A 26,624-nucleotide genomic window follows, 5' to 3' on the forward strand; every position below is an offset into this window, starting at 1 on the left:
TTCCCCCGGAGCCGCTTGCCGAAGGGCGGTGGCCGAGGGGCGGCGATACTGGGAGCGGGCGGCGGGCGGCGGTGTCGGGGGCGGGCGGCGATACTGGGAGTGGGCAGCGGGTGGCGGTGTCGGGGGCGGGCGGCGGGCGGCGATACTGGGAGTGGGCAGCGGGTGGCGGTGTCGGGGGCGGGCGGCGATACTGGGAGCCACCGGCGGCGGCGCTGCGGAGCGCCCGGCTGGGCGCGCCTGCGCAGTGCGGGCCGAGCGGGCTGAACATGGCGGAGGCTCCGGTGGAGGAGAGCGTGAGCCCGATGCTGTTACCAGGCAGCACCGGCTCGGTAGCAACCGGCCTCCTCAGCCAGCTCCACGCTACCTCGTGGGACCCGACCCTCAGCACCGACTGGGACAGTGAGAAGCCCTCTCAGCCCTGCCTGCTGCGGATCAAAAGGTAAGTTAGCCGCGGGAGGGGAGTGGTGGGCGCTGGGGGGACGGGGGCGGCGGGACGGGGACCGGGGACCAGGGACTTGGGGGGGACGGGCGGGACGGGGACTTGGGGGGGACTGGGGGGACCGGGGGGGACTGGGACCGTGGGGGGGACGGGGGGAGCGGGGACTGGGGGGGAGCGGGGAGCGGGGACTGGGGGGGGGAGCGGGGACTGGGGGGGGGAGCGGGGACTGGGGGGGAGCGGGGAGCGGGGACTGGGGGGGGGGAGCGGGGAGCAGGGACCGGGGAGATCGGGGACTGGGGACCGGGGACTGGGGACCGGGGGGAACCGGGCGGGACGGGGACGGGGGTCACGGGGAGAGGGGCTGCAGGTGTCCCCCGGCCGGGACCTCTCCCGGGATCCCTCCAGGGGAACGGGTGGGCGGCGAACCCGGGAGATGATGCCGAGTGCCCAGGGAGTCCTGAAGCTGGGGGGTGGGTACAGGAGATGGAAGAAAGGGGAGGCTGGCGACCTAGGGGGAGACCTGCAGCCGGTTGACCAGAGGCAGCGGGACGGGCAGGAATGGGAGAGAAGAGACTGGGGGAATTCAGAGCTGCAGCTTCCTCAACTCAATCGCTGATCCCATCCACAATCCTTTCAAACCCAACCCTCGCACTACTGCACAACTATCAGTTTCACTTTTAAGACTACGCGCATTTATTCATTTTCATCTTCCTTCAATTGATGCCAGGCTACTCTTTCCCCCTCCCCTCCCCTCCCCTCCCCAAACCCACTTTTCATTTTGGTTTCAAAAGTCAGCTTCATTTGCATTCTGCGTTGGCATTAAAGGACTTCTTGTTTCAACTTTGTGCTTCTCCGCGGGTTGGAGGCCCTCCCTTGTCTGCCCTGTTTGAACTTCGAAATGTTGGGCTTCATATGTGTTTGTTGCTCTTTAAGGCGACGCCAACTGCTAAGTTTGCAGGTGTTCTGATAAAGTTTTTGTTTTTGGATCTTTACGATTTGTCCTGTTAGTATTCTAAAGCAATGGAACATTTAGTGGAACAAAAATATTGAGAATAAAATCTTTGGCGATCTGTGCAGTGAGCTGGAGAGTAAACTAATGGTTATGATGAGAATGCAGATGGATGTTGCAGTAGAAAAAGGGGAAGACCATTGAGCCCCTCAAGCTTTTTCTGCCATCCATTGAGCTTGCAGTGACATGTGCCCTGAGGTCCATGAATCTGCCTGTTCTTCATATACTGTGATAGAAGTTATCAACAAACACAACTGACCTAGAAACAATTGCCGTCTGTGGCAGAGGATCCCAGACTTGCAGCCCTTTGCAGGTGGAAGTGATTTTTGACTTTCACTGCTCCACAGCAAAAGTTTCTTTCAACCTTCCTAATAATTCTCCTTAATACCTTTTAGAAGCTTAGATCAAGTTGCAGATTAACTTTCTGAGTTTGGGGGAAATACAGCCCAAGGTTGGTAATTTTATCCTTGGTATTCCAATAGTGTTCTGGTTTTTAGTTTAATTTTTCTGAGATTTGCGTAAGGCCAGGATTTATTACCACCCTTAGCTGCCCTTGACAAAGCAGTGGTGGGCTGCTCCCTTGTTGCTGTTGATCACTCATAAAGTGTAATGCCCAGAACTGCCATCAATATTCTAAATAGTCCAAATAGTTTCTTGTATAACTTGATACTGTGTGTTTTAATTTGCAAGATATAAAGTCCATGTTCTGTTAGCCATTTTAATTATTTCCTGAACTTGTCCTTGATATTTTAATGATATATGTATGTGAATCCCCAAGTCTCTGTTTTGAAGGTAAATCTGTCCACTGGTTCAAAGTATGCAACTTTACTTGTATTGAAATCCATTTGTCACAGTTTTGCCCTTTCAGTTAATTTTTAATTATCAATTAACATATGATTGATGCTGCTCAGATAAATTATGCAGTAGGGCAAATTCTAAAAAGCTGTGGCTTTGTTCAAACGAAGTCACAAGGTAATAGTCTTAGTTCATGAATCAATGAAAGCTTCCCCTGCATCTTGAATAACTGAAAGGCCTTGGTAAGATATATTTATAGAGCTCAACCTGAAGAACATTGTTCACATGTTCTGTCCAATCAATTGCACTGACTTGTTAGCCTCTGGACTTGTTGTCTTTTAAAAGAGAACAGGGGATCTCTTTCCTTTAGTCTTAACCAAGGTTTATCTTGGATGAGGTCTTGCCAATCCAATAACATATTAGTCATGATTAATTGTGTAGTAGTTTTATCTCTATTTTCAAAGATTATGGGTTCACTTCCCTTTCAGAAATCAGCACGATGCTAACATTTTTCTTAGTACACTTCCTGGGCAGTCCCCATGTTGTCAGAGTGCCATCTTTTCAATGACTTACTAAATTAAACTCTTTTGGAGTCAATTTAAGAAAAGAAATATCCCATTGCCACAGTTTTGTAGTGAACCAGAAGTGTTTGCTCTGGAGGCCTGGACAGCATCATTTAACAAAAATATTATCCAATCATTGATGCTGCCGTTCTGTCTTAACTTGTCATGTGCAATTTAACTGCAGCATTTTCTACATTGCTACAATGGTGATACTTCAAAAGTACTTAATTGTCTAAAAACAGTTTGGGGATATGCTGTATTAATAAATGGTTCTATATAAATGTATCTCTCCTTCACGTCATCCAGTCAACTTTTAATCTAGAGTCTGGAATTGGCAAATAATGTCCTAAGATTTGGCGTTGTAACCTTTCTGCTTTTGGCATGGCCATTGTTTTCCCTGTTATTGATAAGTTATTAGATACAAGGGCCACTTTTACTGAGGCTTTGCACGTAAGAGTAAAAGTGAGAACAGGTTGAGTGAACTCGGCCTTTTCTCCTTGGAGCGACGGAGGTTGAGAGGTGACCCGATAGAGGTGTATAAGATGATGTGAGGCATTGATCGTGTGAATAGAGGCTTTTTCCCAGGGCTGAAATGGTTGCCACAAGAGGACATAGGTTTAAGGTGCTGGGGAGTAGCTACAGAGGAGATGTCAAGGGTAAGTTTTTTACTCAGAGAGTGGTGAGTGCGTGGAATGGGCTGCCAGCAACGGTGGTGGAGGTGGATACGATAGGGTCTTTTAGGAGACCTTTGGATAGGTACATGGAGCTGAGAAAAATAGAGGGCAATGGGTAAGCCTAGTAATTTCTAAGGTAGGGACATGTTCGGCACAGATTTGTGGGCTGGAGGGCCTGAATTGTGCTGTAGGTTTTCTATGTTCTATCATCGAAAAGTTGCTGATTAAATGCTGTGTTCAAAATCTAGCAAGTCCAAAAGTTGAAATGTTTATTTCTGAATACGATTTCCTTATTGTCGATAGTGACTTCAGTCAAATGCCATTGTGCTCTGCACAGGCTATGGGTTATGTATTTTTTCTGTTGGTAAGTTTCTGACATCTCTTCAAAGTGCCCCGTCTTCAAGGGCAAACTAAGGCCATTGGTGTTCGTGAGCAATTTGACTGTGGAAACCGTCGCAGCTAACCTTAATTCTATTCTTATCTGATGTTCAGCCTTTATTTTTAGCAGCAGCAACAGTCCACAGGCAGTGTGATAGGGTGGCAGATCTACTTCATTTGATATCCCAGTAGTGCCGAATAGATGATCCATCTGGGCTTCCTCCCCAGATCCACGCCATCGCTGAAGACGGTCTCCAGCCAGTTCGATTCACTCCACCAGATATCAAGAAATGACTGAAAGTATTGGATACAGCACAGACTGCGGGGCCAGACAACATCTCAGCTGTAGTAATGAACACCAGAACTAGCTGCCATCTAGCCAAACTGTTGCAGTACAGTTACAACACTGACATCTACCTGACAATGTGGAAAATTGCCCAGGTATGTCCCAATTACAACAAACAGGACACATCCAATCTGGCTAAATACTGCCCAATCAGTCTGCTTCGGTCATCAGCAAAGTGATGGAATTTTTCATCACAGTGCTATCAAAAGGCACCTACTCACCCAGGCCCAGTTTAGGTTTTGCCAGGACCACTTGACTCCAAACCCATCACAGCCATGGTCCAGAATTCCACAGGTGAGGTGAGAGTGACTGCTCTTGACATCAAGGCAGCACTTGACTGAATGTGGCTGGTAAAACTAAAGTCAATGAGCATCAAAGGGCAAGCACTCCAAAGTTTGGAGTATTTGTGTGCACAAAGAAAAATGGTTGTTGGAGGTTGGTCATCCCAGTCCCAGGACATCACTGCAGGAGTTCTTCAGAGCAGTGTCCTAGGCCCAACCATCCTGAGCTGCTTTATCAATGACCGACCTGCCTGCCATTATGTCAGAAGTGAGGAAGTTCTCTGATTACACAATTTCAAGTCCACTTACATCTCAGCAAATAAAGCAGCCCAGTGAGACCCAGGCAACATTCAGAAATGGGCTGATAAGTGGCAAGTAACAATCATGCCACAAAAGTGCCAGACAATGACTATTTACAATAAAAGGTCTCAATGGCACCACCATTGCTGAATCCCCCACCATCAATATCCTGGAGTCACCAATGACCAGAAACTCAAATGAACCAGCCACTTAAATATTACGGTTACAAAGGTCGAAGGCTGGGTATTCTCTGATGAGTCACTCGCCTCCTGACATTCCCAGGGCTCTTCCACTATAAGAAGGCATAAGTGAAAGTGTGATGGAACATTCTGCACTTTCCTGGTTGAGTGCAGGTAAGTTCGACACCATCCAGCCCACTTGATTGGTAGCCTATCAAACATCCGGTACATTTATTCCCTCCACCACTGGCATATGGTGACCGCATCGTGGACTGTCCACAAGCTGCACTGCAGTTACTTACCCAGGTGACTAAGACAGCACCTCCCAAGCATGTGCCACCAAGAAGGGCAAGGGCAGCACGTTCATTTGAACACCACCTGCAGGTCGCACAGTATCCCAATTTGGAAATATATCACCGTTCCTTCACTGTTGTGTTTAAAACGTCAAATTCTCAACAGCACTGTGGAAGCAACTTCACCAGATGGACTGCAACAGTTCAAGAAGGCAGCTCACTAACGCAATCAGGGATGGGCAATAAATGCACAGATGCCAAGAATGAATATAAGAGAAACAGTTGAATTCTCCTTGCCTTCCTCATTGCCTTCCCACCTCCAACCTTTAACAGGAACTCTATCATGATCAACCAAATCAGCACAGGGTAACCTGGGTTTTTGTGGTCCGTGTGGCTGAAAAGTACAATGGAGTGGGAGCTGGGTTGGTTTTAATAATGGGTCCATTATCTCTCTGGCTGCTAAAGTTGTTGGGTCTAGAACTTGCTTCTGAGGTACTTTGTAATGTTGGAAAAGGGTTACAGAAAATGCAGCTGTGTCTGGTATGAGGCTGCCTTTTCTCTGCATCTTAATCTACAATAAATAGGTCACCTGGCCCAAGCAAACTTTGGCCATTTTCACTTCCAGAGCATACCTGGCTAGGGATTTCCCTGTATCAAGTGAACTCTCTTGATTCAGTCTCTTCTCTCACTCAGAATTTGTAGCTTTATTAATTTTTATTTTTTCCACAGAGACGTGGAAGAAATCAAGCAATTTAATTTTATAGTCCTAATTCTGAATCGTTGCATCCTAGGAAATCAAACAAATGGAAGGTCATTCGACATGTGACGTGAGGCCCATTTCTACACCTCCACTTCCCATCTCTCCAGGCCTAATTACCAACTGCAACAACTTGTCTTCTTTAACATTTGCAATGTAACCAGGCCCTGGGTAGTGAAAGAGAGAAACCCAGGACAACTTGAGCCATTGTTTAACCTCTCCCTTGGGAAAAGAAGCAAGACCATGACACAGGAGAATTGTGATTGTGGAACTGCACATCATCACCTTGGGAGAGACAGAGTAAATGATGGGAGAGAAGGACAGAAAATGGTTAAACATATTCTTAAAATTTTCCTCACAACTGGAAACACTTTGTTTTCTGTCAAATTCTTCCACAATCTTAAAGACCTCAATTACAGAGATCAAGTTGTCATATTATTCCATAGCGTTGCGGTTTAACATTGAATGTGTTTTAATGCTTTCCTTCTTCTTTGATGCAGGGATATCATGTCTATTTACAAAGAGCCACCACCAGGGATGTTTGTGGTACCAGATCCACAAGATATGACTAAGGTACGACTGCAAAGTGTTCTATATTACATGGCGCACAATGTCATTTAGCGTCTGATGTTAAAGCAAAATGCAAATGCTGGAAATCTGAAACAAAAACAAACTGTATTTGACGTTCCTCCTGTAGAGTCACAAGATGCTGGGATCTGGAGCAGAAAACAAGCTGCTGGAGGAACTTAGCTGGCCAGGCAGCATCTGTAGAGGCGAAGGGATAGTTGACACCCTGCATCAGGTCTTCCAGTCGTGACCCAAAACATCGACAATCTCTTTGCCTCCAGAGATGCTGCCTGGCCCACTGATCCCCTCCACTGGCTTGTTTTTCCTTTCTCCTCCTGTGGAGTTGAGTCAAATCTACATATTTACATTTTAAAATAAGAAGCAAAATAGTAATGAGAGAATTTTTTCCCACAACTTATTATTAGAATCTGGAATGCATTGCCTGAAAGAGTGGGTCCTGCCAAGAACAGTTAGCAGGCAGATGCAGCAAGTAGTTAAGAGGGCAAATGAGAAATTAGCCTTTATTGAAAAGGGGTTGGGTTTAGAAATGGGGAAGTTTTGTTATAATTGTGCAGGATGAGGCCACATCTGGAGTACTGAACACAGTTTTGGTCCTATTACCTAAGAAATTATATTGTAGCATTGGAGGCAGTAAGGGAGATTCATCAGTTTAATTCCTGGGATAAGAAGATTGTTCTGTCAAGAGATGCCAGATGTTTTTTTGGAGTTGGATGAATGAGGGGCGATTTTATTGAAAGGCATTGATCCAAAGGGGGCACGGCAGAGTAGATGTCGAAGTTTTCAGTGGTGGGAGGGTCTCGAACAAGGGGACGGTTTCAAGATAATGGTCCGATCATTTAAAACCGAGAAATGTAGAAATTTCCTCCTGCAGAGGGGAGTGAATCCCTGGAATTCTCTGCCCTGGAGATTTGTGGAGGCTAGCTCATTAGAAGTATTAGAAATGGAGGTAGAGTTTTTGTTTAAAAGATTGGGGGATTGAGGGCTCTTGGATCTGGCACAAAGGAGTTGAGGGTTGGGGCTGATCAGTCATGATCATATGGACTTGCAGGGCAGGCTTGAAGGGCCGAGTGGCCTACTCCTGCTATTTTCATTTTGTTTCTTACTTGGTTGATTCAATAGTAGATCCAAAAAGGGGAACTGAGAAATAAAAAGTAAGGAATTCTTAGGACAATGGAAAAACAGAAATGTGTGCAGTTCTGTACCATTCTGAATTCGTATTTAGATACAAAACTAAACTTGTGCAATATTCTGCAGTGCTGCATGCAGGGCATCAGGATTCAGTGGAGTATTCATGTGAAGCAATCATTGGACCTGTATGAGCAACAAAACAACAACTTGCAATTGTATAGCACCTTTAACATAGCACAATGTACAAGGCTGCTTCATAAAACTTCATAGGGTGAATCATCAAACAAAATTTGGCACGCATCCATACAATCTAAGCTGGTCCCGTTTGCCTGTGTTTGACCCATATCTCTCTGACCCTTTCGTATGCATGTACCTGTCCAAGTGTCTTTTAAATGTTGTTATTGGACCTGCGTCAACCACTTCCTCTGGCAGCTCGTTCCATATACCCACCACCCTCTGCATGGAAAAAGTTGCCCCTCAGGTCCCTTTTAAATCTTTTCCCTCTCACCCTAAACCTATGCCCCCTAGTTTTGGACTCCCCTACTCTGGGGAAAAGACTGTTACCGTCCACCTTATCTATGCCATTGTCAAGTGAGGTGAGCATTTGAATTTAAATATTGGGCTTTTGCTTGACTGGAATTTGTGATAACATGTTTTAGTTTTAATTCATCTTAATATATCCCATAAACAAATGCTTGCATCTAATTTCCATTTATGATGGAAGCTGCCCATGTGACTTGTTTTGCCAGTGGATAATTGTCGTCCATATTCATAAGCACAAGGGTGGGCAATGGAAACCCATCCCCTACACCCTAAAATCAAGGATTGTGAGCTGCTCATAATTGACCCATGCACACACCTAATTTCTAGCATGAAAAGCAACTACGCTGCTGTACAAAGGGTATAATTAATGTCTCAGGTTTACATAGTTTCAGTCATAACTGTGAACGTGAACTTTCCTATTATAAATTCATGTGTGTGAACAAGGAAGATATTTAGTATTCCCTTGTATTTTTGTGTTCTAATGTAAGCATCTCCCAGCTTGTTCACTGGATATAATTTACTGTGGCTAAAACTGCCTACTTCTGCTAGAATTGGGTATTGCCATGGCCACATGGTTCTGGAGCTACATTCCTCATTACAGCCTTGGTCCAAACATGAACAAAAGCGCTAAGTCCCAAAGGGGAGCTAAGAATCATTGCCCTTGACATCAAGGCAACGTTTGGAGCCCTAATAGAACACTGGATATCAAAGGGAAAACTTTTTCTGGCTGGAGTCTTATCTTGCCCAAAGGAAGGATATTGTGGTTTTGGAGGTCAATCATCTTGGCCACAAGTGTTCCGTCAGGAATTCCTCAGAGTACTGCTTTAGTTCCTATCATTTTCAGCTGTTTCATCAATGACCTTCCTTTCATTCAGAAGTAGTTACAGTTATGCAGCATGGTACCAACCAGTGGGCACCCATCCATGTCAATTCCATCTTCCTGCACTTGACCCGTGGCCTTTTGTGTCTTGGCGATTTAAAGTGCTTGTCTGGACACGATTTAAATGCTGTCAGCGACTCTGCTCTGCTGTTGATGACTGCACAGTGTTCACTTCCATTTGCTGTTCTTTAGGAAGGAAGGCCCATGCCTGATTGCAACAAAACTTGGACAACATGTAGGGATGTGTTGATAAGTATCAATGGCTGTCTGCACTGAGAGTCCACTCACCCACCTTGACAATTCAATGGCATTATTGTTGTGGGTATCTATCATCAAAATCCTAGGGGTCACCATTCACCAGAAACTTAACTGGACTATTTGCTCACATACTGTGACTGCGTGAATCTTCAGTGAGTGACTCGTCTCCTGACTCCCGAAAGTGTTTCCATTATTTACAAGACCCAAGCAGGACCGTCACAGAATACCCTCTATGTACCTAGGTAAGTGTAGCTCCAAAAATACTGAAGCAGCAATGGCAAACCCATCCCCCAGCACTGGACATTCAGTCCTTCCACCACCAGTGCATCATAGCTGCATACAAAATGCTCTGCAGTAACTGACTCCAAACCTCTACCACCTAGAAAGATAACAATATCAGGTCCACATGAGCACTATGACCTGTAGATTTTCCATGACTTTCAGCTTTCTGACTTGGGACTATTTTGCTCGTCCTTCATTGTCACCGGATCTGAATCCTGAAACATTCTGCCCAGCAGCATTATAGAAACACCTTTCCCAGAAGGACTGCATCAGTTCAAGAGGATGAGTCTCAATCATCTTCCAAAGGGCATTTGGGAATGGGCAATAAATATTGCCGTTGTAGCACTTGCATTGAGACTTGTATTGATCTGGCATATCTGTGGTAAGATTGACATCCTATTGGAAGGTGGGTGCAGGACAGGGAAATGATGCAAGGTTATTTGCCCTAAACTCTTGCTGGGATGTATATGAATACCACTCACACAGGTCTACACTGAGCTTTACTATTCCCCCATGAAACAAAGTGCAAACTAAATGTAATTAGTGGTCAGAAACAGCTGCTTTCTCTGCACCCCTCCCATCACTAGCCCACCATTCCTGTTGCCATGTTGTAGGTCTTTTCTCCCTGGTTGCGTTTAGCATTCTTGGCAAATGGTGGGAAGTAAATCCACTAACCTTTCACTCCATGCTAAAATGTTGCACTCAGTCAGTTCCAAAGGGTCTAGGAAGTGAGGGTTTAATTTCTGGAAAGTGCAATAAAGAAATATTTTGATTTGGGCTTATGTGTCGTGTTTAACAAATGACTTTTGCTCGAGTTGATTGATGCTCAGTAATGTTTCAAGTACGTTCTGATCAGATTTTCTATTTGTTCTTTTGCATACAGATCCATGCACTAATCACAGGACCTTTCGATACACCTTATGAAGGAGGCTTTTTCCTCTTTCTCTTTCGCTGCCCTCCTGATTATCCCATCCACCCACCAAGAGTCAAGCTCATGACAACTGGAAATAACACTGTGCGCTTTAACCCAAACTTTTACAGAAATGGCAAAGTGTGCCTCAGCATACTTGGGTATGTACAGATTGTCAGATGTGAATATGGTGCTTATAAAGATAAGTTTGTAAGTAAGGTTGAGATGTATCTTACTAGCCTGATTCAGGACTAAATCCTGAACCCGAAAATCAGTTGAGAGATTTCCCCCTTCTCCTCCAGCCGGCCCCTATTTTGTACCATGTTAGGCAAGTGGCTTACTTGACCTTTCTGAATCTGATAGCTGTCTCAAAGAACTATTTTACCAGCACGTCAGCAATTGATGCACCTCATCAAGAGGTGCAAAATTCTTTGACCTATCGTGCGGTGGATGTGTGAATATGCAAATTGCTTTCCCTGCAGAGAACCATAGAAACACAAATATAGAACAGTACAACACAGGAACAGGTCCTTCGCCCATCATGGCTGTGCTGAGCATGATGCCAAATTAAACTCAACCCATCCCTGTATACAGTCTGTATTCCTCTTCGTTTGTCTAAATGCTTCCACCACCTCCCCTAGTGATGCATTCCAGGCATCTACCCTCCTTATGTTTCAAAATAAAACCTCGCCTCGTAAATCTCCTTTAAACTTTCCCCCTCTCACCTTAAAGCTATGTCCCTCTAGTATTTGACATTTCCACTGTGGGGGAGAAAAGACTCTGCTTATCAACCCTTTCTCTGCCTGTCTGATCTCCCCTCAGCCTCTGCTCCAGAAAAAACAATCCGAGTTTGTCCAACCTCCTCATAGTTAATATTTTCTAATCCAGGCAACGTTCTGGTGAACCTCTTCTGCACCCTCTCCAAAGCCTCCACATCTTTCCTGTAGTGTGGCAACCAGAACTGCACGTAGTACTCTAAATGTGTTCTAACCAAAGTTTTACACAGCTATAACATGACTTGCCAATTTTTATGCTCAGTGTTCTGACCAATGAAGGCAAGCATGCAGTACACCTTCTTTACCACCCTATTTACTTGTGTTGCCACTTTCAGGGAGCTGTGAACTTGCACCCCAAGATCCCTCTGTACATCAATGCTCCTAAGGGTCCTGCCATTAATTTCCTCTTGCATTTGACCTCCTAAAGTGCAACACTTCACAATTGTCTGTGTTAAACTCCATGTGCCATTTCTCTGCTCAGTTTTCCAACTGATCCAAATCCTGCTGTATCCCTTGACAACCTTTCTCATTATCCACAGCTCCACCAGTTTTTGGGTCATCTGCAAACTCACTAATCAAGTCACTTACATTTTCATCCAAATCATTAACGTATCACAAACAAGAGTTCCTAGCACTAATCCTCATGGAACACCAGTGGTCACTGACCACCAATCAGAAAACACTCCCTCCACCACTACCCTCTGTCTTCTGTGACCAAGCCAATGTTGGATTCAGTTTACCAACTCACCATAGATCCCATGTGACTTAATCTGTCACACTGTGTGTGCATGCATTTCTCTCATTTAAATGTGCCTGGCTACTCACTCAAACTTGAGTTGCTAATCAATTGAAAATCAAAAATCTGCAGTTTCTGGAGATCTGGAAATGCTCAACAGATCAGCATTTTGTATTTTAATTTAAAGTTTGCACTGAATAAAGGAATTGCTGATATCATGTTAGAATGGTGCAGAATCACCAATAGTCTGTTCTAGGAGGATTCTACTGTATCTTAAGGAAATACTTCTTTTTTAAGCACCTGGACAGGTCCTGCTTGGAGTCCAGCCCAGAGCATCTCTTCAGTACTCATATCCATTCAGTCCCTTATGACTGAGAATCCGTATCACAATGAGCCAGGTTTTGAGCAGGTGAGCTGGAGTCCACTTTAACAATATTATAGTTTTAAGATCTCATCATGCATTTGTAATTTTCACATGAAAAAGATTTTTAAGGGGAGACTGGATAAGTAGTTGAATGAAAGGGAAGGCTATACTAATGAGTTTAAATGAAGGAGTGGGAGGAGGCTATGAACCCGGCATAGACCGGTTGGAGTGACTGCCTGCTTCTATAAGGTATGTCTTCAGAGATTCTTGGTCTCGTGCTGAGATATGCCAAAATATATATAGTTATCTAAGGAACTTAAGTTTTAAAAAAACTCTGCCAATGTGATTTTCATCCTAGTTGGTTCTAAGAGCACTGTGCTTATCCTGGAGTCTCTGAGACCAGCAAAGTTCGACCATAAGATATTGGCGCAGGATTAGGCTATTCGGCCCATCGATTCTGCTCCGCCATTCAGTCAAGGCTGATTTTTTTTTCTCAACCCCATTCTCCTGTCTTCAACCCCGTAATCCTTAACCCCCTTAACAATTAAGAACCTATCAATCTCTGCCTCAAATACACACAATGGCTTGGCCTCCACAGCCCTCTTGGCAACGAATTCCACAGATTCACCACCCTCTGGCTGAAGAAATTCCTCCTCATCTCAGTTCCAAAGGAATGTCCCATATATTCTTCGGCTGTGCCCTTGGATCCTAGACTAATGGAAGCGACCTCTCTCTCCAGGCCTTTCAGTATCTGGTAGGTTTCAGTCTGATTCCCCTCTCATCCTTCTGAGCTCCATTGAGTACAGACCCAGAGCCATCAAATGCTTCTCGTATGTTAACCCTTTCATTCCCCCTACCTCCTTTGGTAGAAAGCACCTCTACCAAATTTGCTGATTTTAGCAGGGTCCAGATTTCACTCAGGACCTTGCAAAAGGGAAAATTACCCAGGATTCCTGTTTCTACTAACCATGTGACACTACTCGAGCCGGTGGATTAAAGGCCGATTTATTCAATTAGCATGTTGTGAATGAAAAACCATCATCATCAGCAATCAAAGCTTTCAAGTAATAACCACTTAGATGTGTTAATGTGTTTTAACAGTGGCTTGTCCTTTTTTAAAGGAACTAGAGGGCCAAAATGTAAAAATTCTCCTTTAAAGTTCATGGGTATGGTTTCGTGAATGCAGTTTATGTGGAATTCTCTTGCTGTTTCCTTAATGGACATTTTTGCCATTATCCTGCTTACTCACTGGTAATGCGTACATTTCCTGTGATCAACTCTTATGACTGCCTACCATCCCCACCATGCTACCTCTACCCTGGATCGCTCTGGAGTTTGGTGTCTGCTGAATTCAGTGATGCTGGATGCAGGGGGGGTGGGAAATGTCAGCTGGGGACTGCTTTTCAGTAACTCGTGAGTGGATGACCTGGAGAGAATTGGACTCCATTCTGGCCCTCATGGCTGAATGGTCTGTTTGCAGATTAGTCACGGGGCTAAGGCACCGAAATGTTGTCATTCCCATTAAAGTCCTAGTCCTTTGTCAGGTCCTTGAGTTGGAGGAAAAATTCGTATGGGAAGGAGAATGGGTAGGGTAACATTCTTAAGTATATTAATGAACGTTATTTTAAAACAATTTTTTTATGTAATCGTTTTAGGAGAGACATCCAGGAGACAGTAAAAACTATAACGAATGCATACGGCACGAATCTATCAGGGTAGCTGTTTGTGATATGTTAGATGGCAAGTGTCCCTGCCCAGATGCACTAAGGTATGTTTATTTCATGTGGATTAAGGTAAAATTAGTGAAACTATGCTCTGAAGTATTTGATCCAGATGCTTTGTGTAACAGGTCTATTCAATTCACTGTTCAATGCAATTTGCTTGATGATTGAAGATTGAGAGACTTTAATGAAAGTACTAAGAAGCTGTTTTCACCGGCTGGAGTCAGTACCCAGAGGATACAATGTTTGTCAGAAGGAAATGAGAATATTTAATCAGAGTTGTTGTAATCTGGAATGCATTACCAGAAAGGGTTTAGAAGCTGATTCAGTGGAAGGGAATTTGATATTTACAGTTCTGGGGAAATATGCTTACCATTGAGGGAGGCAAAGTAGCTGAATGGTTCTTCCAGGGAGCCAGCATAGATGCGATGGGGTGAATGGTCTCTTGTGCTCTATAACTCAAATGGCTATAACAAAAATATAATGTTGTTAAAGCGGGAATAGGCCATTTGGCTCCTCGTACTTGCTCCACCATTCAGTAATGTTCTACCTCAATACCACTTTCCCATATCCTTTGATTCCATTAATAACTAAAAATCTATCAATCTGTCTTGAATATACTGTTTTAATACTTGATTTCTCATTGAACTGCTTAATAATTCTATCATTTTAAAAAGAAACACTTCGGGTGTTTGTGTTCTGTCGGTGAAGGAGAAGGGGGTAGAAGTTAGTTAAATGGTCACAAGTGCTTTTCCAGCCAATTATATCATCTACAGCATTCAAACCAAGATAGAAGTAGCAGATCCTCAATGTGATTCAATTGTCAAACCCAAACCAACACTTCAAAACTTGGGTTTTTAGCCGCTTTATACTTTATTACTGGACAAAAAGTGGAATCAATTTTTAAGAAAGGGCAGACTTACAGTTATGTGGTTTCTTGGCCTATTGCATCCTCTGTATCTCAAATGCTTCCAAATCAGTTAACTACAGTGCATTTACTGTTATACTAGATATAGGTGCCAACTTAGGCAAAGCAAGATCCCATAAACAGCAATGATCTCCTTCAATGGTGGTTGAGGGAATCTCTTGCTCTTGTTTATCTGAATGTGTAAACAGGGCTTTGATTCAATAACTCAGCTGAAAAATGTTTCTTCTCAAAATGCATCGAACTCTCTTAACACTGCAATGGGTTGTCAGCCTAGTCTCTTCGCTAAAATATCTGCTATAGGACTTAAATCCACCTCTTGTAAGGAAATTACAAGGACAAAAGGGGGCTATCCCTGGCAGATAAGATAAAGGAATCTTTTGGGATTCTCTATATGAAGCAAAAGGTTAACTGAGGATCAGTGTGGTCATCTATGTGTGGAGCCAAAGGAGATGAGCGAGGTCTTAAATTAATACTTCTGTATTTACCTTGAAGAAAGACATGGAAACTACTTTGAGTTCAAGGAAGAGAACAGTGTTATCCTGAAACATATCGACATTATGAAAGAGGAGGTGTTGGTGGTCTTGAAGTGCGTAAAGTTGGATAAGTCCCCTGCGCCTGACCAGGTGTACCTTAGGACGTTGTCAGAAGCAAGGGAAGAAATTGCTGGGCCCCTGGCAGAGGTTATTGTATCTTCGTTAGCCACGGGTAAGGTATTGGAAGACTGGAGGATAGCGAATGTTGTACCTTTATTTAAGAAGGGCTGCGAGGACAAGCCAGGGAGCTACAAGTTAGTGATCCTTGCATCAAAGGTGGGATACTGAGAGACAGGATTTATTTGCATTTGGAAAGATAAGGACTGATTTAGGAATGGTTGGCATTGCTTTATGAGTGGGAAATCATGCCTCATGAATTTGAAGAGATGACCAAGTGGATTGACTAGGGGAGGGGGTAGATGATGTCTATGTGGACTTTAGCAAAACCTTTGACGTGGTAGGCTGGTCCAGAAGGCTAGAACACATAGGATACAGGGTGAACTAACTAATTGGATACAAAATTGGTTTGGTTGTAGGAGGCAGAGGGTGGCAGTGGAGGGTTGCTTTTCAGATCGGAGGCCTGTGACCAGTGGTATGCTGCAGGGATCGGTGCTCAGTCCCCTGTTGTTTGTCATACATAGTAATGATTTGGATAAGAATTGAAGTGGCATGTTTAGTAAGTTTGCAGATGACACCAAAATTGGTGGTATAGTGGATAGTGAAGAAGGCTGTTTAAGGTTACAGTGGGATATTGATCAACTGGGAAAGTGGGCAGGTGAAATTTAACTTGGACAAATGCAAAATGATGCATTTTGGGAAATTAAACCAGATCAGGAACACAGTGAATGGCAGGGCCCTGGGAGTGTTGTTGAACAGAGATTTAGAGGTATAAGTAACAAAGCAGTGACACAGGTAGGCAGTGCTGAAGAAGGCGTATGGCACACTTGCCCTCATTAGCCACGGTGTTGAGTACAAGAGTTGGGACGTCGATTCTGGCTGCTGTCTGTAAGGAGTTTGTATGTTCTCCCCGTGTCTGCGTGGGTTTCCTCCGGGTGCTCCGGTTTCCTCCCACATTCCAAAGACGTACGGGTTAGGAAGTTGTGGACATGCTATGTTGGTGCCAGAAGGGTGGCGACACTTGCGGGCTGCCCCCAGAACACTCTACGCAAAAAGATGTATTTCACTGTGTGTTTCGATGTACATGTGACTAATAAAAATATCTTGCGTCATGTAACAGTTGTACAAAACGCTGGTTTGACTGCACTTGGAGTATTGTGTGCAGATCTGGTCACCACCCTGTAGGAAGGATAGGATTGAGCTGGAGAGGCTGCAGAAAAGATTCACGAGGATGTTGTCTGGACTAGAGGGCTTGAGCTATGAGGGAATGGACAGGCTGGGACCCTTTACCCTGGAGCAAAGGAGGCTGAGGGGTTATAGAAGTTTATAAAATCATGAAGGATGTGGATAGGTTGGATAGTCACAGAATCTTTCCCAGGGTAGGAGATTCTTAAAACTAGATGGCATAGGTTTATGCAAGGGAAAGGTTTGTAGGGTCAGTAATACAGCACAGAAACAGGCCCTTCAGCCCAACTCATCCATGCTGACCAAGGTGCCCATCAGAGCTAGTCCCAGGTGCAATTACAATGTTTAAAAGACAATTGGGAAGGTGCATGGATGGGAAAGATTTGGAGGGATGTGGGCCAAATGCAGATGAATGGGATTGACAGAAATAGGCATCTTGGTCAGCATGGAGGCGTTGGGTTGAAGGGCCTGTTTCCAATCTGTATAACTCCGACTCTATGACCAAGCCTAGCAGGCACTAACCAGAAAGATTTCATTTTGTGTACTACAAAGCTTCCTCTGGCAGCTGCCTCCTGCCAGTTCAAACACGTCGGTGGAGATGGTGAATACCGACATTGTGCATTGTTCAGCTGTAGGTTGTATTTCATTACATTAAATTCCATTGTATTTCAAAATACTACAAATGTGAAATATTCATTGGTTAAACTACTGAATGATTGTGTTTTCCATTTGCTCAGAAGTGTGATGGAGAAATCTTTCATGGAGTTCTACGATTTCTATGAACTGTCTTGTAAGGATCGACTTCACCTGCAGGGACAAACTATGCAGGTAACATCAATTTACTTGATCCTGTTCATCTCAACTAAACGAGATTTGCTCCTGAGCTCTTTCTAGCCCAGTTCCTGATCACAGCTCTCATTGGCTAAGTAATGGCTTTCTTTATCCCTAGCTCTTTCTTCGTGGACACCATTCTTGCTGTATCCATCAACCTTTTCCTTGAACACTGAACTTCAGCTAACCTTTCCCTCCTGTGTTGTCCCTGCCCTTTCTTTCCAATCCATCTCCAGTCTTCCATTTTTGTTCCTTTTCCCTTTCCCTTTACTCCACCCCATCCCCCTCCTGGTCCATCCACCTGCTTCCCACCGTATCACCTCCCCTCTCTGGTTCCCCCTGCCCTTTATCTCTCCCTTAATTGTTCCCACCATCAGCTTCCTTACTTATCGTCTTTGTGTCCCCATTTATCACCCTCCAACAGCTGTCTCCACCTTCACCCTCTCCTTTTTCCTTTTCTGCTTCTTCCTATCACCCACCTGCCTCTTGTCAGCCAATCCCCTCTGCTCTGTGAGCATATGTTCTATGTTCCCTCTCCACTCTCAGTCCTACTGCAGGCTCTCGACCCGAAGCATCAACAGTTCCTTCTCCCCTCACAGATGCTGCTCAACCCTCTGAGTTCCTCCAGATTCCAGCATCTGCAGTCTCTTGTGTCTCCATTGGCCCTTTAGCGTACAGAAGTAACTTTATCCATCTCCTTTCTAGTTCTATTTTTAATCTGACCGGTTACAAATTTGGGCATTTGTTTACCTTTTAAGCTGGTAAAGCAATAGCTTTTAAAAGATTGTTAGATGTTTCAAGATTTATTAAACCCAAACCAAGAAACTATTGTTGACAATTAATTGTGCCCTGACACTTACAACATAACTACCATATATTCAGTTCTAGTCTTGTTGGGCTGATCTAAGAATTCTGGAGTATTTTTCCTATACCCACTAATGGTTCTGAAATGTTATTTCACATTTGCATACTACAATGAGCATCATTTTCTGTCACTTATTAATAAGTGACAGAAAATGATGCTCATTGTAGTATGCAAATATTAATATTTCTTTTTAACAAGTTCATTTTTCCTTCGGTCTGGTACAAACTCCGTCCGTCACTTATACACGTGTGCACACACAAGAACCTGCTCCCATATCTTGGGAGTGGGCCATCCAGTCCCTCGAGCCTGCTTCACTCAATATGATCACTGCTGATTTGAGCTTGCGTCGGCTCCACTTTTGTTGCTCTTCTGCATAATGGTTGACTCCTCTAAGATCAGAAAAATCTATCTCTGCCATGAATATGCTCACCAATTCAGCTTTCACACCTGAGGTGGAGAATTCACAAAGACTCATCACCCTCTTCTGCCATAAACAAACAATTCTCTATTCTGAAACTTCCTCTTAGTTCTTGATTGCCTCCTCAGAGGGAAACATTCTCTTCGGGTCTACTCTGCCATGCCTCCCAGAATCTTTTATTTCAATAAATGACCTCCCATTTCTCTAAACTGCAGTAAATACAGGCCCAATCTGTTTAATGAATCAAGTGCACCTGCTCTGAACTGCTTCAGTGTAAGTAAATTCCCCTTTCAAACAGGAGCCCAAAACTGTATGTGACAATCAGGTGTTGGTCCCACCCTGTGTAGCAAGGTCCAGATTTGTACTCCATCCCCTTTGCATGAAGCACTAATGTTCCATTTGTTTACCTGTTTGCTGTATGCTGATTATCTGTGCTTTATGTATAAGGATACTCAGATTCCATTCTACAGCAGCATTCCATGGTATGACCATTTAAGCAATATTTTGCTTTTCTATTCTTTTGACCAAAATGACTTGGATGAGGATGTGAAAGGGTGGGTTAGTAAGTTTGCTGATGGTATAAAGGTTGGTGGTGGTGTGGATAGTGTAGAAGGTTGCTGTAGATTACAACAGGACATTGATAGAATGCAGAGCTGGGCTGAGAAGTGGCAGATGGAGTTCAACTCGGATAAGTGTGAAGTGAGACACCTTCGGGAGATCGAATTTGAAGGCAGAATACAAAGTTAATGGCAGGACTGCTAGCAGTGTGGAGGAACAGAGGGATCTTGGGGTCCACGTCCATTGGTCCCTCAAGGTTGCAGCACAGGTTGATACGGTTGTTAAGAAGGCGTATGGTGTGTTGGCCTTCATTAGTCGGGGTATTGAGTTCAAGAGCCGCGAGGTGACGTTGCAGCTCTATAGAACTCTGGTTAGACCACGCTTGGCATATTGTGTTCAGTTCTGGTCGCCTCATTATAGGAAGGATGTGGAAGCTTTAGAGAGGGTGCAGAGGAGATTTACTAGGATGTTGCCTGGATTGGAGAGCATATCCAGGTTGAGCGAGCTAGGGCTTTTTTCTTTGGAGAGAAGGAGGATGAGAGGTGACTTGATAGAGGTATACAAGCTGATAAGAGGCATAGATCGAGTGGACAGTCAGAGACTTTTTTCCCAGGGTGGCAATGACTAACACAAGAGGACATAATTTTAAGGTGATTGGAGGAAGATATAAGGGGGATGTCAGGGGTAAGTTTTTTTTTACACAGAGTGGTGGGTGCGTGGAACGCACTGCTGGCAAAGGTTGTGGAGGTAGATACATTAGGGACATTTAAGAGACTCTTAGACACGTGAATGATGGAGGAATGGGGGGCTATGTGGGAGGGAAGGGTTAGATAGATCTTGGAGCAAGATAAAATGTCGGCACAAAATTGTGGGCCAAAGAGTCTGTACTGTGCTAATATCCTCATTTTCTCCCCATTATACATAGACAAGACCTTTTTTTGTGAGTTCTCCTAACAAAGATATCTTTTCTGCCTGTTCTCTGAACCATTCTCTCCCCTGCATGGACTCTGTCTATACCTCTCGCTGCCTTGGTGAAGCAGCCAGCATAATCAAAGACCCACCCAGGACATTCTCTCTTCCATCCTCTCCCATCAGGCAGAAGATGCAGGACCCTGAGGGCACATACCACCAGACTCAAGGACAGCTTCTATCCCACTGTTATAAGGCTATTGAACAGTACCCTTATATGATGAGATGGACTCTTGACCTCAATCTACCTTGTTATGACCTTGCACCCTTATGTCTACCTGCACTGCACTTCCTCTGTAGCTGTGACATTTTACTCTGTATTCTGTTACTGTTTTTGCCCTGTACTACTTCAATGCACTGTGTAATGAATTGACCTGTATGAACAGTATGCAAGACAGGTTTTCACTGTACCTCGGGACAAATGACAATAATAAACCAATACCAATCTTCTGCACGGGCAAGGTTGATGTTGCCTCTGCTGTGTTTGTTATTAATTAATTACAGGAATGTCATTCAGTTGGGTTTATTGACTAATGCAACCGTTCCTTTAGAATCATCAGTAATTCATCAGTGCTGTGAATATTGCATCTAGATCAACTCATCCTTTCTCAATGAACAGCTGAAAGCTGACATTAGCACCCATTGCAAAAAGACATCAGTGGCAATACACATAACATTAGCAGGTTTGAAAATAGTCATATTAACACTTTTCTTACGAGCTTCCCAAATGTGTCGTCATCTCTCAGTTCTGCACTCATCTTTGAAATGTTGTCATTGGAGAGGGGAAGCACTTGACCTTGAAAGCAATACATGATTATGCACACGTTTGTACAAAGGGATGATGCGTCTTGGAATGTGGTTGTTAAATCTTCTACACCTGCTCCATGCAAATTGTTTAGAGAAAAATGCAAATTTTTTTTTTATCACCAGTTGCTCCGTATCTTGCTTGCCAGCTTGGTATTGGTTTATTATTGTCACTTGCACCGATGTACAGTGAAAAGCTTGTCTTACAAACCAATCGTACAGGTCAATTCATTAAACAGTGCAGTACATTGAGTTAGTACAGAGTGCATTGGTGTAGTACAGGTAAGAACAATAACAGTACAGAGTAAAGTGTCACAGCTACAGGGAAAGTGCAGTGCAATAAAGTGCAAGGTCACAACAGGGTAGATCGTGAGGTCATAGTCCATCTCATTGTATCACAGTGAGGTAGAAGCTGTCCTTAAGTCTGGTAGTACGTGCCCTCAGGCTCCTATATCTTCTACCCGATGGAAGAGGAGAGAAGAGTGTGACCGGGTGGGTGGGGTCTTTGATTATGCCGGCTACTTCACCAAGACAACGAGAGGTAAGGACAGAGTCCAAGGAGGGGAGGCTGGTGTTCGTGATGCACTGAGCTGTGTCTACAACTCTCTTCAGCTTCTTGCGGTCTTGGGCAGAGCATATCTATTCCCATACCCGTTCCACTGTAATACCCATTCCAACCTCTTTCAGGTATTTTAGAATGCTAAAGGTAGTGTATGTGTGTGCATTTGTTGATAATAGTAATCATTTGGAATTGCAGTGTAAAATGCCAACCACATTCTTGTCCCTCTTGCAGGATCCCTTTGGAGAGAGGCGAGGTCATTTTGATTACCAGACCTTACTGAGTCGGCTGCAGGTCATTAGACAACGATTGAAAAAGAAAAATGAAGAGGAAGCAATAGAGCCAGATTCTGACAGCAGCTCCTCAGGAAATGAGCAAGACAGTCAAGGCACCTCCCATCCCTAGAATACAAACTCTGGGACAGGCCATGTCTGTGCTGGTGAGGATCCAAAGGAAGTTGGGCTGAAGCTCTGGTCCAGGGGAGAGACCTTTCCAGTGGTTTTGTAAATAGACCAAAGATCTGGGATCTTTGTGGGCAGCCTGTTTTACTCGGCTTTCGCTTTGTAATGATAGAAAGGAGAGAGAAGGGGAGAATTGGCTTGGGTAAGAATCATATGATTATAATTTTTTAAAGATTTTAGCTCTCCAATCCATACTCCTAATGGCAGGGTCCTGCTTTCATTGTTAAGTGCTGCTCTCTAAGGCCCAGATTACCCAACAAGGTTACCCTTGTGCCTCATCCTTATCAATATAACCACCTGTATGAGACAGTGTGGACGTTTTGTGTTTTTATATAGTGACATTCACATGCAAACAAGTCTGTGGTGATTTCCTTTGGGGTGTTATCGTTCCAAGTATTCATGGCTTCAAGATTTGCATCTTCTGTCATTTTGCAGTCGCACCAAGTAGAGAGGTATCCTTAGGCTGCTGTGTTCATTCCCAATCTACAGAATTATTTCACTCCATTTAAAGAAAATCTTCCTTGAGTATGTCTGCAAATTAATCCATAGTGTCTGTTTAAAAGGCTAACACAGTTCAACACTCATTCAGTAAATACGGAACGAGTAAGGCAGTAAAATACAAAACCAGTTACTGAAGTGCCACTTTTTACAGGCATCTATATTAATGACATTTGATTGTCCATTAAAAGAATATTTAAACATTTGCAGTACTCTTATTCATATTTCATTGATATCGACTATTTCCATAAAGCTCCACAAGGTGACTAATGGTATAATTCCTGTTGTTTCTGGTCCCTGTCCTAACAAATTACTAAAAAAAAATTCAAGTCATTTTATCAAACTATCCAAAGGTGTGTATTTTTGTTTTAAAAGGGAAGCTATCTATTATGGTCAACCACCCACTTGTGAAAGATTTAGTCTGACATTCATGGTTAGTGGACAGCTTTCTTCCTGACTCCTTGACGTATCAAGATTGGCAGCTGTAAATATTCTCACAGTCTGACTTTGAATCTTGCATGTCTGTAGTATTGTTGGTCAACTCTACTGGGTGCCTGCAAATGGTCTTGTGGAGTAACTTGTTCAGCAATCAGTTACCCATATCAAGTAGAAAGCTTGTTTGAAGTGTGGGCTGACAAATTAAATGGAGTCCAGTAAAAGCCTAACTATGTAACAGGGGTTAACTGTTATAACAATCTGCTCGAGAAGTACCATTACCTGATTTGTCTCTTTCGTTGTGTGATTATAAGGCAGGTGATCTGTCAGGTTTCTCTGGATCATTTTGGAGATGATGTGTGATCATAGGAAATGAATTTCTTGTGCATTAATGCACTGTTATGCTTGCTTAAAACTGGAGATAAATATAAACCTCACTTCAGAGTTTGCCCTATATTCTTCACCAGTGAAGACCCTCCTCCACACCTTGGAGTCTTTGACTTCCAAGCATGACCCTCTCATTCACTCAGATGTAGGTCCAAATCCAGTCCAGGATAATAGACTGTGGAGCTGCCCTTATTGATGTCCATCTGGTTCAAATTTGTTGTTGTCTTGCTTGATTGCTATTTTCCATTCAGGATTTGCTGGTCAGGTGAATGGAATAACTTGGTGCCTGCCATCACAGAGAGAACTTGTAAAATATCAACCCTGATTAGTCAATCACTGTAAAAGTTCTGGATTTGTTTATCCTGGTTTGTATGCAGTGGCATCTTTAACCAGTAATGAGAGAGGAACGTTTTCCAAGTTTGTTTCTTTATTGTTCCATCTCACTCAGAGAATATCCTTGGTAGTAGAAGTTGATTTATAAAGTGGACTGTATGCTTTTTGAATTTTCTTGTCTCTCTCAGGATCTCATTTCTGGTGTCCAAAAGATGAGGCTAAACACTGTTCCACAATGAGCCTCGCTCAATTATAATGAATTTGCCATGAATCCTTTGTTACACTAATCTATAAGGCTTGACCAACCATGAGTATTTTATGTTCAAAAGCATACTGTAGAGACCTGTAAATGTGTAATATGGAAATCTTGATGTTGAAGACAAAAAAATCCTGTTTATTTTTCCTAAAGTTTGTGGCAGGGTCTTGAAACTTGGCATTTCACATTGCAATCAGTATTTCCTTTTTCTCTAAATAATGTCTCCAATTGACTGTTCAGTGAGCTAGCTCCCTGCCACTGGAACTGAGCTATACAGACCAGAAAATACAAAATGCTAGAAATACTCAGCAGGTTAGGCAACATTTGTGGAGAAAGAAAGTGGGTTAATAGTTCAATTCTTGCACAGCAGTGCTCTTCCCTACAGATCAGAGGTGGCCTGGCTCCAATTCATAGTGTACATTGGGTTAGCTGATTCCAGAGTGTCTCCTTTGGCTTGCTGCCATTCATGTTGGGGGGGTGGGGGTGGGGGGGGTGGGATGGAAGGAGGTGGGTGGAGGAGGAAGATGGAAACATTCACCGAACTGCCTTTGTTTATGATTAATGTTCAAAAAAAAATCCTTGCTGGAAAGTGCATGAGGACAAGATCAAGTTTGGGTGTGACGCACATTTTGGTCAACCAGCCTAAAATTTCCCCATTAGGAAAGGCATCTTGTGGAGGAAGCTTCTGCTACTTGGCAGTTGTACCCAGTGAGAGTTTGGTGCTCCGAGACGAGCTAACTTTGGAACTGTGATTGTTTGGTGGCTATGTCATGTCATGCATTATTTCTATATCTTTTAGGAGGTCAGAGATTATATCCACGAGTATTGATCGCAGTTGTTGTTGTTGTTAAGCACTTTAAAGGTATAATGCAATTAATAGCAAAGGCTAGTTTGAGGATTGCTGTTCTAAGCAAATTGATTTGATAGATACCTGATGGAACAATAAAGTCACTTTATGGTTTTGACAATTGGTGTTCCTTATCGGATTCCTCCATGATGAACAAACACCTTGTTTCTCAAGAGTTTGAGTTAGTGTCAGACCACTTCACTGGCTTTGTTTGCTCACTATTAGTGTGATGTCTAGGGATCCTTCCTTCACCAATACTGCTGCAAACAGATCGGGCAACATGCATTGCTCTGTGTCTGTGTGTGAACATTTTAAAATCTGTTGTAATGTACCCTTAAGGCTTCAGCCCATAAACAACACAGTACAACATCGTGCCACAAAGAACAATAGGGATGTGAAAACCACTTTGCAGTTCAGAAGATTTACATTGCACAGATATCCAAATACTGGGCTGTCACAAACTGAGGGAAACCCCCTTCACACACACAGTTATTTGCAAATAAGCTTTGCTACCTGGAATTAGGTCTTGGATAAATGCAGATACTGACTTCAGTGCAAAACTGGTGCTGCATTTTCTCCTAATTTGAAGCAGGTTTGCCTCTCAGAACTAGAACCACCTACACATTAAGACAAAATTCCTCTCAGACACTATTCTGTGGATTGAATGGAAGGAATGTCTGAACCAAACGCAAATCATTGTTTGGTCCATTACTAGATGAACATGTGCAATGACCAGTCCGCCAGAGCTCTGGCCATTTGGGAGGATTGTTGGAATGTGTATGAATAAAAGGGTAATATTGTTGCTCTCCAGTTCAGTGAGCTATAATTAATGTAAGGGGAAGAGTGGTTGATCTGTTCACTTTGGGCAGTAATTTGTCAAACTGGAATTGTATTGAAAGGTGTAGTTCTATGTTTAGTTGCCAAGGTACTCTTTCTATCCAAAAGGCTTGCGTGAATATTAACTGCTACCAGAATCCAAAGTATCAGAAAAGGATAAACAAACACTGCATCAATGGGCTAATCTTTTACAAAGACATGCACTGGATTGCAAACATGTTAGAGGTTTGGAAAATTCAAGGCCAAAGCCTTTTCTGTATATTCACTCAGGTACTGTTGAAGCATACTGGTTGGGGTCCAACCAAGTAGCACACAGAAGCTCCTAGAAAATCATTGCTGAAAAGTCTTTCAAAAGGGTTGGGAACCAGAGCTCCTTGACACAGGCAGGGAAACCTTGAAGCTGATTCTGGTCAAAAAGGATTCTCCCGCAGAGGATTAATCTGTCACCTGTCTTTGGTCTTGTTTGATTCATCCCTGCATTAATCAAATGTTTTTTTTACTGCTTTGACGTTAACCCAATTGCTTGGATTTCTCTTTATTTAGCATTTGCTGAGTAAATGTTGGGTGACACTGGGCCAGCTAGAGCAGAAGATTCTAATTTGT

At 43.5% G+C, this 26,624-nt stretch overlaps 1 protein-coding gene across 1 annotated transcript; it reads left to right on the top strand.

Moving 5' to 3' along the window:
• The first annotated feature begins 252 nt into the window (after nucleotides 1–252).
• On the top strand, nucleotides 253–24,794 carry ube2z (ubiquitin-conjugating enzyme E2Z). Its single transcript, XM_052038625.1, has 7 exons — nucleotides 253–439; nucleotides 6,515–6,587; nucleotides 10,577–10,764; nucleotides 12,413–12,524; nucleotides 14,135–14,247; nucleotides 17,701–17,791; nucleotides 22,202–24,794. The coding sequence occupies exons 1-7, from the start codon at nucleotides 267–269 to the stop codon at nucleotides 22,370–22,372; spliced, it is 921 nt and encodes a 306-aa protein (XP_051894585.1). The 5' UTR covers nucleotides 253–266; the 3' UTR covers nucleotides 22,373–24,794.
• Nucleotides 24,795–26,624: the final 1,830 nt, after the last annotated feature.

The sequence above is a fragment of the Pristis pectinata genome, chromosome 25 (genome assembly GCF_009764475.1).
Source record: "Pristis pectinata isolate sPriPec2 chromosome 25, sPriPec2.1.pri, whole genome shotgun sequence".
Taxonomy (NCBI): domain Eukaryota; kingdom Metazoa; phylum Chordata; class Chondrichthyes; order Rhinopristiformes; family Pristidae; genus Pristis; species Pristis pectinata.

What these genes read in the sequence shown, in the direction of transcription:
- ube2z (XM_052038625.1), top strand. Translation starts at nt 267, where the DNA reads ATGGCGGAGGCTCCGGTGGAGGAGAGCGTGAGCCCGATGCTGTTACCA. An exon ending in ATCCACAAGATATGACTAAG is followed by an intron (nt 6,588 to 10,576) that starts GTACGACTGCAA and finishes TTTTGCATACAG; the next exon opens with ATCCATGCACTAATCACAGG. An exon ending in GTGTGCCTCAGCATACTTGG is followed by an intron (nt 10,765 to 12,412) that starts GTATGTACAGAT and finishes TTCTTTTTTAAG; the next exon opens with CACCTGGACAGGTCCTGCTT.